Raw genomic sequence first — 17,404 nt, forward strand, 5'->3', positions numbered from 1 at the left:
AGCCAGAGCTACAATGGAATGGTTTAGGTCAAAGCATATTCATGTGTTAGAATGGCCCAGTCAAAGTCAAGACCGAAATACAATTGAGAATCTGTGACAAGACTTGAAAATTGCTGTTCACAGATGCTCCCCATCCAATCGGACAGAGCTTGAGCTACTTTGTAAAGAAGAATGGGCAAAAATTTCACTTTCTAGATGTGCAAAGCTGGTAGAGACATACCCAAAAAGGCATGCAGCTGTAATTGCAGCGAAAGGTGGTTCTACAAAGTATTGACTTGGGGGGCTGAATACAAATGCACGCCACACTTTTCACATATTTATTTGTAATACATTTTGAAAACCATTTTTAATTTTCCTTCCACTTCACAATTATGTGCCACTTTGTGCCGGTCTATCACATAAAATCCCAATAAAATGCATTTACATTTTTGGTTGTAACATGACAAAATGTGGAAAATTTCAAGGGGTATAAATACTTTTTTAAGCATCTCCATTTTAAGTATCTCCATGTTAAGACCAATGTGCCAAAAAGCCCCGTAACTTTACAGGTCCAGAAATTCTGAATGTTACAAAGAAATGGTGACTTTGCATAGAGTATGGCAGAGAATCTTGTTCTTAATGTTTAGATATTGTTGTCTATCAGCTAGGACAGTCAAACAGATGTTGCCAGGAAGTGTGGCATTCCATCCACCATGATGTAATTGGCTGCCTTAGCTTTTAATAGAATATCTGACTGCAATCAAAAACCCCTTAAATGAAAAGATACCTCAGAAAGTCCATACAATTGCTTTTCAGCCTTGTGTTTCTTTATTGATCTTTGCAGATTCGTGCCCTGTTTTATGCAGTGGCAATGGTGAATATGAAAAAGGTCACTGCATGTGCAGGACTGGGTGGAAAGGCGCAGAGTGTGATGTTCCAGAGGAGCAGTGTATTGACCCCACCTGCTCTGGTGGCCATGGGGCATGCATCATGGGGGTCTGTATTTGTGCCCCAGGATACAAAGGAGAAATATGTGAAGAAGGTTTGTTCTGGAATTGTATTTATATTTTCTTCTATATGTACAGGTAGTGAAAATATACAAATGCAGCATTAAATCTGAACACTCCACTTCTCCTACAGATGCATGTACAATATTTTGTTCTCCCAAAATGATATTCCTCCAAAGAGACCTGCAGATTTTTGTTACCAGCGCATTAAAGCTTGTATTAAGTACATAAAATAACCACACTCGCCTGGACTCCTGATTGCTTTCAGTTCAAAAAGCTTTATTGTTTATGGAGGATGACACTTCCCTCCAGGTGGGAGGTGTCTGACTACAAACTTGAATTGAAAGAAAAATAGATGCAGCGGTGTTCAGCTATTTTTTATACTCTACAATCTTTTGTTTTCGGAGAAAGCTAAAATAAAATTCCTGCTTACTGTGATTACCCCTAGACATTAGTCAGGACATTACTAGCAGGTCCAATTCACTAAGTTAGAGTGATAATAGCAATGAGATCCAATGACATAAAAAAATAAAAAATCACATACATTAGAGCAAGTGAAGTGAGCCTGAAAGGGATAATTTTATTCTGTATAGTAAGATCCAAATTTTATATTACTGATAGGGATGAGCTTCGAGTTTGAGTCGAACTCATGTTCGACTCGAACATTGGCTGTTCGCAAGTTCACCGAACAGCGAACAATTTGGGGTGTTCGCGGCAAATTCGAATGTCGCGGAACACCCTTTAAAAGTCTATGGGAGAAATCAAAAGTGCTAATTTTAAAGGCTTATATGCAAGTTATTGTCATAAAAAGTGTTTGGGGACCTGGGTCCTGCCCCAGGGGACATGGATCAATGCAAAAAAAGTTTTAAAAATTTGAGGGGTGTACTCACTTTAGTGAGATACGCTTAACATCATCTGAACCAAACAAGTTTATCTTGGTCTCATCAGACCACAGGACATGGTTTCAGTAATTAGGGATGAGCCGAACACCCCCCGTTCGGTTCGCACCAGAACATGCGAAGAGGAAAAAAGTTTGTTCGAACACGCGAAAGCCGTTAAAGTCTATGGGACACGAACATGAATAATCAAAAGTGCTAATTTTAAAGGCTAATATGCAAGTTATTGTCATAAAAAGTGTTTGGGGACCTGGGTTCTGCCCCAGGGGACATGGATCAATGCAAAAAAAAGTTTTAAAAACGGCCGTTTTTTCAGGAGCAGTGATTTTAATAATGCTTAAAGTCAAACAATAAAAGTGTAATATCCCTTTAATTTTCGTAGCTGGGGGGTGTCTATAGTATGCCTGTAAAGGGGCGCATGTTTCCTGTGTTTAGAACAGTCTGACAGCAAAATGACATTTTAAAGGAAAAAAGCCATTTAAAACTACTCGCGGCTATTGCATTGCCGGTCCGACAATACACATAGAAGTTCATTGATAAAAACGGCATGGGAATTCCCCACAGGGGAACCCCGAACCAAAATTAAAAAAAAAAAAATGACGTGGGGGTCCCCCTAAATTCCATACCAGACCCTTCAGGTCTGGTATGGATATTAAGTGGAACCCCGGCCTAAATTTTTTAAAAAATGACGTGGGGGTCCCCCTAAATTCCATACCAGACCCTTCAGGTCTGGTATGGATTTTAAGGGGAACCCCACACCAAAAAAAAAACGGCATGGGGTCCCCCAAAAATCCATACCAGACCCTTATCCGAGCACGCAACCTGGCAGGCCGCAGAAAAGAGTGGGGATGAGAAAGCACCCCCCCTCCTGAACCATACCAGGCCACATGCCCTCAACATTGGGAGGGTGCTTTGGGGTAGCCCCCCAAAACACCTTGTCCCCATGTTGATGAGGACAAGGGCCTCATCCCCACTACCCTGGCCGGTGGTTGTGGGGGTCTGTGGGCGGGGGGCTTATCGGAATCTGGAAGCCCCCTTTAACAAGGGGACCCCCAGATCCCGCCCCCCCCGTGTGAAATGGTAAGGAGGTACAAAAGTACCCCTACCATTTCACTAAAAAACTGTCAAAAATGTTAAAAATGACAAGAGACAGTTTTTGACAATTCCTTTATTTAAATGCTTCTTCTTTCTTCTATCTTCCTTCATCTTCTTCTTCTTCTTCTGGTTCTTCTGGCTCTTCTGGTTCTTCCTCCGGCGTTCTCGTCCAGCATCTCCTCCGTGGCGTCTTCTATCTTCTTCTCCTCGGGCCGCTCCGTATCCATGACATGGGGGGAGGCTCCCGCTCTTCTCTTCATCTTCTTCATCTTCTTCTTCATCTTCTTCTTTTCTTCTCTTCTTCTCTTCTTCATTTTCTTCTCCGGGCCGCTCCGCATCCATGCTGGCATGGAGAGAAGCTCCCGCTGTGTGACGGCGCCTCCTCGTCTGACGGTTCTTAAATAACGGGGGTGGGGCCACCCGGTGGTCCCGCCCCCTCTGACGCACGGAACATGACGGGACTTCCCTGTGGCATTCCCCGTGACGTCACAGGGAAGTCCCGTCAAGTCACCGTGCGTCAGAGGGGGCGGGGTCACCGGGTGGCCCCGCCCCCCGTTATTTATGAACCGTCAGACGAGGATACGCCGTCACACAGCGGGAGCCTCCCTCCATGCCAGCATGGATGCGGAGCGGCCCAGAGAAGAAAATGAAGAAGAGAAGAAGAGAAGAAAAGAAGAAGATGAAGAAGAAGAGAAGAAGATGAAGAGAAGAGTGGGAGCCTCCCCCCATGCCATGGGTGTGGAGCGGCCCGAGGAGAAGAAGATAGAAGATGCCGCGGAGAAGATGCTTGACGAGAACGCCGGAGGAAGAACCAGAAGAGCCAGAAGAACCAGAAGAAGAAGATGAAGGAAGATAGAAGAAAGAAGAAAGAAGAAGCGTTTAAATAAAGGAATTGTCAAAAACTGTCTCTTGTCATTTTTAACATTTTTGACCGTTTTTTAGTGAAATGGTAGGGGTACTTTTGTACCCCCTTACCATTTCACACAGGGGGGGCTGGGATCTGGGGGTCCCCTTGTTAAAGGGGGCTTCCAGATTTCGATAAGCCCCCCGCCCACAGACCCGCACAACCACCGGCCAGGGTTGTGGGGATGAGGCCCTTGTCCTCATCAACATGGGACAAGGTGTTTTGGGGGGCTACCCCAAAGCACCCTCCCAATGTTGAGGGCATGTGGCCTGGTACGGTTCAGGAGGGGGGCGCTCTCTCGTCCCCCCCTCTTTTCCTGCGGCCTGCCAGGTTGCGTGCTTGGATAAGGATCTGGTATGGATTTTTGGGGGGACCCCATGCCGTTTTTTTTTTTTGGTGTGGGGTTCCCCTTAAAATCCATACCAGACCTGAAGGGTCTGGTATGGAATTTAGGGGGATCCCCACGTCATTTTTTAAAAAATTTTGGCCGGGGTTCCCCTTAATATCCATACCAGACCTGAAGGGCCTGGTATGGAATTTAGGGGGACCCCCACGTCATTTTTTTTTTAAATTTTGGTTCGGGGTTCCCCTGTGGGGAATTCCCATGCCGTTTTTATCAATGAACTTCTATGTGTATTGTCGGACTGGCAATGCAATAGCCGCAAGTAGTTTTAAATGTCTTTTTTCCTTCGAAATGTCATTTTGCTGTCAGACTGTTCTAAACACAGGAAACATGCGCCCCTTTACAGGCATACTATAGACACCCCCCAGCTATGAAATTTAAAGGGATATTACACTTTTATTGTTTGACTTTAAGCATTATTAAAATCACTGCTCCTGAAAAAACGGCCGTTTTTAAAACTTTTTTTTGCATTGATCCATGTCCCCTGGGGCAGAACCCAGGTCCCCAAACACTTTTTATGACAATAACTTGCATATTAGCCTTTAAAATTAGCACTTTTGATTATTCATGTTCGTGTCCCATAGACTTTAACGGCGTTTGCGTGTTCGAACAAACTTTTTTCCTCTTCGCATGTTCTGGTGCGAACCGAACGGGGGGTGTTCGGCTCATCCCTAATTACTGAAACCATGTCCTGTGGTCTGATGAGACCAAGATAAACTTGTTTGGTTCAGATGATGTTAAGCGTATCTCACTAAAGTGAGTACACCCCTCAAATTTTTGTCAATATTTTATTATATCTTTTCATGTGTAAACACTGAAAAAATGGCACTTTACTACAATGTAAAGTAGTGATTGCACAGCTTGTATAACAGTGTAAATTTGCTGTCACCTCAAAATAACTCTGCATGCAGCCATTAATGTCTAAACTACTGGCAACAAAAGTGAGTAACCCCTATATGAAAGTGTCCAAATTGGGCCCAAAGTGTCAATATTTTGTGTGGCCACCATTATTTTTCAGCACTGATTTAACCCTCTTGGGCATTGAGATCACCAGAGCTTCACAGGTTTCCACTGGAGTCCTCTTCCACTCCTCTATGACGACATCACTAAGCTGGTGGATGTTACCTTGAGCTCCTCCACCTTCCATTTGAGGATGCCCCACAGATTCTCAATAGGGTTTAGGTCTGGAGACATGCTTAGCCAGCCCATCACCTTTACCCTCAGCTTCTTTAGCAAGGCAGTGGTCGTTTAGGAAGTGTGTTTGGGGTCGTTATCATGTTGGAATACTGCCCTGCGGCCCAGTCTCCAAAGGGAGGGGATCATGCTCTGCTTCAGTATGTCATAGTACATGTTGGCATTCATGGTTCCCTCAATAAACGTAATCTCCTCAGTGCCGGCAGCACTCATGCAGCCCCAAACCATGACACTCCCACCACCATGCTTGACTGTAAGCAAGACATACTTGTCTTTCTACTCCTCACCTGGTTGCTGCCACACAGGCTTGACACCATCTGAACCAAACATGTTTATCTTGGTCTCATCAGACCACAGGACATGGTTTCAGTAATCCATGTCCTTAGTCTGCTTGTCTTCAGCAAACTGACTGCAGGCTTTCTTGTACACCATCTTTAGACGAGGATGACAGCCATGCAGACCAATTTGATGCAGTGTGCAGCATAATGATCCGAGCACTGACAGGCTGACCTCCTACCTCTTCAACCTCTGCAGCAATGCTGGCAGCACTCATATGTCTATTTCCCAAAAACAACCTCTGCATATGATGCTGAGCAAGTGCACTTAACTTCTTTGGTCGACCATGACGAGGCCTGTTCTGAGTGGAACCTGTCCTGTTAAACTGCTGTATGGTCTTGGCCACCATGCTGCAGCTCAGTTTCAGGGTCTTGGCAATCTTTTTATAGCCTGGGCCATCTTTATGTAGAGCAACAATTCTTTTTTTCAGATCCTCAGAGACTTCTTTGCCATGAGGTGCCATGTTGAACTTCCAGTGACCAGTATGAGAAAGTGGAAGCGATAACACCAAATTTAACACACCTGCTCCCCATTCACACCTTTGACCTTGTAACACTAATGAGTCACATGAAACCGGGGATGAAAAATGGCTAATTGGGCCCAATTTGAACATATTTACTTAGGGGTGTACTCACTTTTGTTGCCAGCTGTGTGCTGAGTTATTTTGAGGGGACAGCAAATTTACACTGTTACACTGTTAAGCAAGCTGTACACTCAATACTTTACATTGTAGCAAAGTGTCATTTCTTCAGTGTCGTCACATGAAAAGATATATTAAAATATTTACAAAAATGTGAGGGTTGTACTCACTTTTGTGAGATGCTGTGTGTGTGTACATATATATATATATATATATATCTTATTAATTTAAAAAAACAGTCCTTGCTTCACCTTTTTGAGAATGTTGGTACAGTAATGCAAGGTTGTACATTTTTTCAAGGTTTTCAGGGTTTTATGACCTATTTTACACTTTGGACACTTCTTGTAGTATCAAATGTGTCAGATAAATAAAAGTCAATACAGGCGGTCCCCGGGTTACAAGCAAGATAGGGTCTGTAGGTTTGTTCTTAAGTTGAATCTGTTTGTAAGTCGGAACAGGTACATTTTTTAAGCATAGCTCCAGCCAAAAAAAAACTTTTTAAGCTTTTTGGATAGCATAGGGAAGGGTTAACACCCCTGTAATATTTGTTTTACTGTCTGTGCCCCTGTTCAGAAGATTTCACCTCACTTTCTGTCCCAATGACAATTGGATTTTGAAACATTTGTGTTGGTGTGGAAACAAGCCTTATTGATAAAGCATCAGTGGAGACACCTTTTTCCCATAATAACTCTTACAGGAGTGGATTTCTTTTCCTACGGGTAGATTTCCTCTCACTTCCTGTTGTCTCCCCCCGTTTGTAAGTAAGAGTCCTTTGTAAGTCAGATGTTTGTAACTAGGGGACCGCCTGTAGTTTACTTTTTATTATAGCTGTCTATAGAATGCTTGTCTACCTTTGAACTTTTTTATATCAGTGTTTAATTTACACAGACATGGCAATCTTGAGCACAATGTTATAATAATAATAAATATAATAATAAATGCAGGTAAAAAATAATTATCTAAAGTTTATCCTATTACAATGCCTAACTATATTGCATTAGTCAAAAAGATGGATTTTAGTATTAAAATTAAAAATTTAAAAGCAGTTAGTAATACTGTTTAAACAAATGTCTTTTCGCATGCTATAGAGAATTGTCTGGACCCAACGTGTTCTGACCATGGTGTATGTGTACAAGGAGAGTGCCACTGCTCTGCAGGCTGGGGAGGTGTGAACTGTGAGAATGCATTGGCCTTGTGCCAGGAACAGTGTTCAGGTCATGGGACATTCCTGATGGACAGTGGTGTCTGCACCTGTGAGCCACAGTGGACCGGAGCAGACTGTTCTACAGGTAAGCATGCTACTGACTATATTTATAATTTAATATCATTTACTAATATATTTTAAAATTAAACCACCTAATTGGACATAATACCAAGCCTCTGATTTATATATATACACAAGCAACATTTTGTAGTTAATAATAATAATAATAATAATAATAATAATATATAGCTATATTTGGACAATGTGATTATGTTGCTTTAAGAACATGACTCAATTAAAAAAATTGATTATATATTGTTTATTTAATAGAGTTATACTGTAATATACAGGCCCAATGAATTTGTTAGCATCATCAAGCAGAAATGCAAAAAAAAATCATTTTGAGGTAGTGGGGCATCCCGTTGAAATTGGCCCCTGGACACTAATATAACATCTTTTCTGGATATGTCTAAATGGAGGTTTGCAGCAGGCAGGTCCAGAAATCTGAAACACATCTTATGTCCTACATGGTCACTGAATGTCCTGGATCTTTAATCCGTGATGAGTCTCAAAAGAGGGTATTAGGGTTGACCCCCTCAGCGTGTGGTGTCTAGTGAGCCACAGACAAATTAGCAGATGGAAATTAAAACAATAAAAATAAATCAGTCACTGATAAGTAATGCATGTTTTACCTTTTGTCTCTCTAAGGTTCTTCCACAGCAATGTATTATCACAAATGTACAATGTGTTGTACTGTGTGCTATTTAACTTGCTTCTTTTATTATTTTGTTATGCAGTTATGAGTGTTTAAATAGACCATTTACTTTTGTTTTTACAAGTTTTAAATTAGTGATAATGAGTGTTTCATTTCTGAAACACTTCTGTCTCTGTCAGGAGCGATCGCAGGTGGCCGGCGGATATCATGACCGCCAGCCACACGCATCACTCCGGCGTCGCCCTGCTGGCGAATGTGCCGTTAAGAGCTCTTAAAGCAGCCGATGTACAGCACATGACAGCGATTCGCCCAGGGGAGCCAACCTGCCGCAGTATAATTGTCCTTAAGTGGTTAATTGGTGACCGTGTGCCCATTTGGTGGATTTTTTTTCTGATGTTCTATATCTTTGAAGTATTTTAGACAGGAATAGACAAAAGAAAGGGGCAGCAGTACAAATAGTGGAAATTTCAGCTAGAAAGGGTCATAACCTATTGGGGAGATTTGCTCTCACTTCCTGTCCAGGTGAAGAGTGAGATAATCTGCTCAATGGGGACACACCGTTTTATCAGAAGCTGGGCTTTAATCATATGCCACTGCAGTTTAACAGCCACAATTTATTGTAGGCAATGACACAAGCAACATTTTGTAGTTAGTATGTGTAATAAGCTATAGTAAGCTGTGTAATTATCCCATATTATGAGGCTCAGTTTTTTTCTGCTGATCTGCAGACAGAAGACCAAAGTACAGAACAAGTTAGATAGGCACAAGTGTAGTTGGTAATTAAACTGGTGTGAGGGCAAACATCGTTTAGCTAGAACTGTAAGGGCAGAGAAAGATATGGTGCAGAACAAGAAACACAGGAATGAAAAGGTGAAGACAAATTAATAACCAGAAAAACAACACAAATTGCAAACCAAAATGGGGCAAAATAATAACGTTCATGTAAAGCCAATTTTTTTTTCTTTTCATTTTAGTCTTTGTCCAGCTGGAGAGAGTTATTTCCACTTCTTATCCTTGAAATACAGCAGGAAACAAGAGATATCTCCAAAGTTAACAGAATTACCATCTTAGAGAGTTGGTATAAGAATACCCCATTGGAGGTTGTTCCCTTACCTATTGCTCTGATGACAATTCAAAAATGCTTCTGTCTCTGTGAAAATGGTTACCAAAACAAATATAAGTGCACAACTGTATTGTCATATATCCATAATTACATTTATTATCAAACAACAAAAGCGAAAAATTCTAAATCAAAATCAATCTATCTATCTAGCTTATCCAGTCCACAGTGAAAAAAGAAAAGAAAAAAAGAGTCCAACAATTTATACTCAGTTGGTGAAGAGTGATTTACATAAGTGTGCTTCAGCAAAGTGCCTTCCCCACATAAACACACGCCTCTTACCAGAAGGATTGGATCTCAGATTATAGAGATCAAACTCACTCCTACAGTTCCAGCCACCAGAGATTTTCCACTCATCAGCTCCTTTAAAGTCGTTGTTAAGGCAGAAGGTTTTTTTTTTATCTTAATGCATTCTATACTTTAAGATAAAAAAAACCTTCTATGTGCAGCAGGGCCCCTGGGCCCCATCTGTATCCAGTGATGTGCACGTGTGCCTCAGCAGTCTGGAACTCTCCCTCCTGATTGGCTGAGACATTGGCTCCTGCTGCTGTCAATCAAAGACAGTTAGCCAGTTAGACAGTTTCAGGAGAGAGAGAGGGTGGGGCCGAACTGCTGAATGGACACATGGAGCTTCGGCTCAGGTGCCCCCCATAGCAAGCTGCTTGCTGTGGGGGCACTTGACAGGAGGGAGGAGCCAGGAGCACCGAAGAGGGACCCGTGAAGAGGAGGATCTGGGCTGCTCCGTGCAAAACCACTGCACAGAGCAGGTAAGTATAACATGTTTGTTATTTTCCTACAAAAAAAAATACACTTTACAATCACTAAAAAATGTTCATGTAAGTGCAATGATACTTTTAACGTACTGCACCATGAAGCCTCTTCCTTCTATTACCCTCTATGTGTGAGAGAACCTACAGCACCATGTTTTATATTGATCCAGTGGACACACGAGATACATTGTAATAAGTGAAGCAGTACCCTTAAACAAAGGACGCGTTCTTAAAGGAGCTGATGAGTGGAAAATCTCTGGTAGCTGGAACCTGTAGGAGCTAGTTTGATCTCTATAATCTGAGATCCAATCCTTCTGTTAAGAGGCATGTGTTTATGTGGGGAAGGCACTTTGCTGAAGCACTCTTATATGAATCACTCTTCACCAACTGAGCACAAATTGTTGGACTCTATTTTCTTTTTTCACTGTGGACTGGATAAGCTTAGATTGATTTTTACCTTAAATTGTTCACTTTTATTGTTTGATAATTAATGTCATATATGACAATAAGGTTGCATACTTATATTTTATATATGTACAGTTAGTCGTGTATTCAGACTTGCATAAGTAGCAGCACTGTTCATATCACACTTCATTTATTTTAGTACACATAGTTTGGGTAAGCGCAGAATATGTATATTTTGTACCAAAACAAATAGGAAGATGAATGTCCCAAACAGGGACACAAACAGCAAATAACTCTTTTGCTTTCACTGATATAAGGTATACATTTGCAGCAGGGCAGGCTATTAAACACACCCCCGGCTGCTGTAGAAGTGTGTTTTTACATCTGTCAAGCTGACTTTCTATTGGAAGTGATTTAGGCAGCTGAAAAGTCACTTCCACTCCCCCCCATCTAACTACCCCTGCCATGTATGCCATGCTCTGCTTTCACTGTGTGTTTAAGACAGACATGGGGTCAGCAAATATTATGCAGGAAGATCAGCGCAATCCTTTCATTAATCTCCCCTTCAGTGCATGGACCAAGAAGAGTCAAGCCTTCCATTACTTCTAGGTTATGTGCTCACCGAGTGAGAGCAATCATTTTGAGGCCTTCATTCGTGGATAGCTCTAAACTGATAGCCTGTCAAAGTGTTGCCTATGAACAATTTTGGGTACTGAAGTTTGTCACCATTTCACAAGCATGCACAGTTCAAAGACTTGACAAGTTCTATTTACTTGAGGCAAACTCATCAACTGGGTAAAAGACTGTGTTTGTGTGTGCTAAATTTAACTTTAATGTATTTCTTACAGAAAAGCCATGGGGTGATAAATATGTCTGCTACTGTCATGTGACAAAAAAAAACTTGCAACTACCACCATTGTATTTGCCTGGCTCGCAGTCTCCGTTCTAATTCATCCCAAAGGTGTTCTATCAGGTTCAGGCCACTTAAGTTCATCCACCCCAAACTTGCATTGATTCGTACTGATAGGTGGCACTGATTGGCACTGGTAGGTGGCACTGGCAGCGCTGATTGGCACTGATAGGTGGCAATAATAGGAGACACTAATAGGCACTAATAGACAGTACTGTTTGGCACTGGTTGGCAGCACTAATGGGCACTGATTGGTGGAACTGATATGCAGCAATAATTGGCACTGATTGGCAGCACTGAATTGCACTAATAGGCAGCACTGATGGGCACTAATAGGTGGCACTAATGGGCATTTATTGGCAGTGATAGATGGCACCAATGAGCACTGATTGGCACTGATAGGTGGCACTGATTGGCAGTACTGATTGTTGATGATAGGCAGCACTGATAGGCAGCAATGATGGGCACTGATTGGCACTGATTGGCAGCACTCATGGACACTGACAGGGGAGAGGGGGAGTTTCACATGCAGCAGATAGGCTTGCAAAAGCCGCTCATTGTGTGTGAAACTGTCAGGGAATATAATTGCTTGCAGGTAGAAAGACCAGCTGTCAAAAACGTAGCGGCGATGTAAGGGGTGGGCAGGATCGAGCAGCTATCGAATTCCAGCCAATGATCGTGCTGCTTAAGAAAGGGGCGGAGCCACATAAACATAGTCGCCCGCCCAGACTTCATTCCATTGGCTGGTGTTTGATAGCTGTTCAGTCCTGCCCACCCCCGGCATCACCGCTGAGTTTTGACAGTTTGTCTTTCTCCCTGCAAGCAGTTACATTACCTGATAGTTTCACACACAATGAGTGACCCTTGCAAGCATCACTATCTGCTGAATGGGAAACTGTTTCATAGGTAGCCCTTGCTACACACTCGAAGGATGCAGCCTTTCACAGCAGCCCAGCGGGCAGCGGGGGGGAGATACTGTGATAGTAGTGGGGTGCCAGTGGGGAGGGCAGAGATGACAGCCAACAGCACAGCCGCCTCTCCTCCTGGTATTTAACTACCCTCAGTGCCAAAGATGGAGATCTTGGGAGACAGCTGTCACTCGGCTACACACCCGGCACATCATGTGTACACACCTATGGCCGTTACATATACTTTAAGGCCTGGAACAATAATTTTGCACAGGCATAGCCCAATGCACTAAGCATAACTTGTAATGATTTAATATAATACCGTTCTAAGCTGTCCTGTGTCACATGATGATACATACAGCTCTGCATGCAAAAATATATGATCAGGAAGCTTTCACTGCTGTGATCAATAATCTATATAAGCACAGCATAAATTACATCCTTATATAAAAAATGCATACACCACACAATTCAGCCTATCCATCAGTATGCTGATATACATTGCCCATTATGAGACATATACTGCTGATTTTAGGAATCCCAGGTCCCCAGGTAAAGACTATGTATTCACTTTAAAGTGCTGCTAAACCCACAACAGTAAAATCAGTCTGTACATGCAGTAAAGTATGCTTGTTATACTCACTGTGGAACATGAGGGGTTAATCCGCCGCATTGTGTAAAAAGGCTGTTTGATCCTGGCTTCTCTGATCCTCCCTTTTTTCCACTGTCCCCTGATAATTTCCTGATAACACAGAGTTTATGGAGTCAGGCTGTACATGCTCAGTTTGGTGTGTATTACTATAGAGGTTTCTTTTTCCTTGTGAGAGTGCATGTGATCAGCACAGGGCCAATCAGCACTGTCAAACAGAAAAAATTACTGCGCTATCCCAAAATCTAATCTATGAAGATATGTGGTATATATTGTGAAAAAAAGGTGGTTTGTGCAGCTGCAACCATAAATGTGAGACACATCCACTTACTAAACACTATATACAAAAAAAGGCTGCGCTGCCACTGCAAAGTGAATACAAAAATGGAACACCTTGATATCTATAGGTTGTACACCCATATATCATAAATAAACAGTGAAAAAAATAAAAATTTAAAATTAAATGACCATCATGAATCAAATAAAACAAAACTAAAAAACTGAACATGAACAATCCAATTCAAAGATTGATGGAGCAGGAGAAGTTTATAGAATAAAAAGTTAATTGATGTAAAAGTCTTTCAGAGGGGGAATTTAACAGTCATCCAAGCGGTGTGAGACATGCGATTTTTTCACCCTAAGGAGCGTGATGACAAGAAAGTTCCTCCACCTAAAGAACAAACTGCCCCTTACCAGATCGAGTGATCTCTTGTTAGGGAGATCGTATGAGCGTGTGGCTGTCTCTCCCAGCCCAGGGTCTCTGCTAGGAGCGGATCCCAAAAGTATCACCTCTCAAGGGGTCCTCTACATGGTGAAAAAACGCTCGTTCCCCATGGAAAAATATATAAGAGAAACCTCCATAGCGTAACACAGTTTTGCAGTTTTATTAAAAGATAAAAAAACACACTTACAGAGTAGTGTCAAATTCACATTAAAATCACAAACCGGCCGGCTCCAGACTGCTGCCCGTTGCTTCCAGGATCAGCGATGGATGGTGGTGATGTGAGCACGCCGCTCCTCCCTACGCCGTTTCGACAAACCTGCCGTCTTCCAGGGGCACGGGCGGCGCGCTGGCTCACCACCTATATGTATCCTACTAACTCGACAGAACGCCTCCTTCTGAGATCAAGGTGTCCAGTGTTGGTGTCACCATCTTAAAAATGGGCAAAACGCCCTTTTACCAGTAAAACATATCTGTTACTGAGGTAACTCAATAAAGATATACCTGTAACCGCATGCTGACCATTGAAAAGTTTAAGTAAAAAGAAATATTTTGTAATCAGCACTGTCCAGATAGAGGGTTTGAAATCTTGCAGTCTAATAGGACAGTCAGAAAACTCCTCCTACAAGCTTTAACCAGTGCTTGGCTGGACACTGATAGAAGTCACAAGACTGCTTTAACTGCTGATGATAAAAGGTATTTAGCAGTTTATATTTACTAAAATAATTGCATTCCCATGTTCTGTGTACTGTGGGAGACCAGCTATAGTGAATTCAGGGTCCTGGGTTTAGTAACACTTTAGCGCTAAAGCTTTATGCTGCCCATACACATAATTTTTTCAGCATTTTTTTTGTTATTCATTTGGCATTTCCCATCATGTATTTAAAAAAAAAGTTTTACAAGACCTCGCCATTTGCTGTTTTGTTCAAATCCAGTTAAATGTTACAAAATTGCTTTCAGAGGTAATCAAAACCGTTAAGCAAGGGGTAGGCAACCCCCGGCACTGATGCCGCAAGCGGCACGCAAAGCCTCTTTTGCCGGCACTCGACTCCCTCCCCATTAGCAGAGCAGTGTAGGGAAGTGTCAGTGAGACACTAAAGCATTTCAATTTCAGAATTCCCCACACCGAACCTGCACTGAGGGGGAGGCACTGTGCCCCCACACATTGTTAAAGTTGGTTCTCTAACTTTGCTGTAGCTGCGATCGTCAGCTTTTGTGATGGGGAAGAGATTGGGTGCAGTTCTGCTGGGGGGGGCGGACTATAATGGGGAAGACTGTCATTGGCCACTGCTAAAGCCAATCACAGTCCTGCTAGCCCCATCCACCATCTGGAGGAAGATGACTCTCTTGGTTGCCACTACCAATCTCAAAGAAGGGATTTCACTGTGATTGAGAAAACCACAATCAGGTGACAGTTGGTGGAATTACTGTTGAGCTTCTGGAAACTTTGTTGAAATTATTCCTGAACCTTTCCGTCATATACTACTGAACCCCTGCACTCTGTGTCCCTTTAAGCCACAGCCAGTATTCAGCACAATGAAAACCACACCCAACTTTTGCTGCGCCGCACTTTTTCTCAGCTGCGGGGGCCCAACTTATGATCTTGCACACAGGCCCACTGCTTTCAGAAAATACCCCTGACCTGAGCTCATCATTGTGCATCCATTCCAGATTCTTGTATGTGACGTCACATACAAGCACGTGGGCTGGATGTGAGAGGTGGATCAGAAGGATGAGTGTGCCAGGACAGGTAGATGTGTCTCATCTCTGCTTCCTTTCACCACTCTGCATATCACGCATATTATAGATGAAAAGAGGGTACAGCGGTGGAGCAGATGAGCAGGAGGGTACAGTGGTGGGGTAGATGTGCAGGGAGATACAGTGGTGGAAGGGATGAGAAGGGAGTTCAGCAGTGGGACAGAAGAGCAGGGAGGTATAGTGATGGGACGGAAGAGCAGGGGGGTATAGTGATGGGGCAGATGGGCAGGGGGGCGCAGTGTTGGGCCAGATGAGAAGGGGGTTGCAGTGGTGGGACAGATGAGCAGGAGGTTCAGTGTTGGGCCAGATTAGAAGGGGGTTCAATGGTGGCACAGAAAAGCAGGGGGTAGAGCAGTGGGGCAGATGTGAAAGGGGGAATATTGGTGGGAGAGATGAGCAGGGGGTTACAGTGATGGGGCAGGAGAGCAGGGGGTACAGAGGTGAGACAGATGTGCAGGAGGTACATTGGTGGGGCAGATGAGAACACGGGTTACAGTGGTGGGGCAGATGAGCAGATGGGTTCAGTGTTAAGACAGATGAGAAGGTGATTCAGTAGTGAGACAGAAGAGCATGGGGGTATGATGGTGGAGCAGATGTGCAGGGAGGTACAGTGGTGGGGCAGTTGAGAAAGGGGGAACATTGGTGGGGCAGATGAGCAGGGGGTTACAGTGGTGGGACAGAAGAGCAGGGTGTTACAGTGGTGGGGCAGATGAGCAGGGGGACAGTGATCTAAGGTGTGAAGGTGCATGGATTGGGGCTGATCTGAATTGTGGAGTTGCAGGAATTGGGGCTGATCTGAGACGTGAGAGTGCAGGATGTTAATTTCTCACTATTACTCAAGTAGTTTACAGTGTTTACTTTATAAAAATGCTTTTTGGTGATTGAGAGTGTGAAAATTGGCACGCTCAATTTCTTTGAAAACATTTTTCGACACACTGTGCTCAAAAGGTTGCCTACCCCTACGTTAAGCAGTTTTACTCAAATGTTTTTTTTTTTACATATCATATAAAACAAAAGGCCTCATGTACACTGCTGCTGGTAAACGGACGCTTAAGAGCAGTTGGGCGTTTTTATCAGCTGCCCCTGAACTCTCCTCTATAATCTTATCAGTACATGTACACAGGGTCGTTTATACAGTAGTCATTTCTAGGCAGATGAGTTGAGTTTAGTTTTTTGGAAAGCAAAAAAAATGCGTTCAAGAGGGATGTTCAGAGGCATTTGAAACGCGAAACACCTGTAACAGCTTGTAAACGCGTGTAAACATTTAGCTGTGTTTCGTTTACAGGCGTTTTTTATGGAGATACATTTTTAACTATTTGAAAAAATAATAATAATTTAAAAATGCTCCTAAACGCAAACGCAGCAAAATGCGGCATGTAAACGTGGCAAAACGGACGTTTTTAAGCCTAGGTTGACACTGATGCAATGCGGGAACCAGTGCCATTACAGCGCTGGTTCCCGCATCGCTCCTCTCCTGCAGGCAGTTCACACTGCCTTCTGCGAACCGCTGCGGGTGTCATTACATTGGTAATGACACCCCCAGATCGGTTCACAGATCGGTTCACAGATCATAGTGCAAACTGTGAACACAGGAATCGGATTGCATAGGTGAGAACACCCATGCGATCCGATTCTAGTGCGGGGAAAAACAAGTCCCTGCACTTCTTTCTGTGTGAATCTAATGAGAGTTTAGCCATACAACTGTATGGCTGAACTTGCATCTCACAGACATTGCATGTGATCGGCACTCAAGGTGCGGGTGCGAATCACATGCGATGTCTGTTATCGCA

General features: G+C 43.1%; 1 protein-coding gene across 9 annotated transcripts in view; it reads left to right on the forward strand.

The window, feature by feature from the left end:
* Positions 1 to 17,404, forward strand: part of TENM1 (teneurin transmembrane protein 1) — a 1,380,190-nt gene that overhangs the window by 901,260 nt on the left and 461,526 nt on the right. For all 9 annotated transcript variants that reach the window (XM_073599409.1, XM_073599407.1, XM_073599406.1 and 6 more), the window contains 2 exons: positions 824 to 1,021; positions 7,543 to 7,743. In XM_073599409.1, the coding sequence (XP_073455510.1) occupies positions 824 to 1,021; positions 7,543 to 7,743 (399 nt within the window). The remainder of the gene's footprint in view (positions 1 to 823; positions 1,022 to 7,542; positions 7,744 to 17,404) is intronic.

The sequence above is a fragment of the Aquarana catesbeiana genome, linkage group LG09 (assembly GCF_042186555.1).
Source record: "Aquarana catesbeiana isolate 2022-GZ linkage group LG09, ASM4218655v1, whole genome shotgun sequence".
In the NCBI taxonomy this organism is placed as follows: domain Eukaryota; kingdom Metazoa; phylum Chordata; class Amphibia; order Anura; family Ranidae; genus Aquarana; species Aquarana catesbeiana.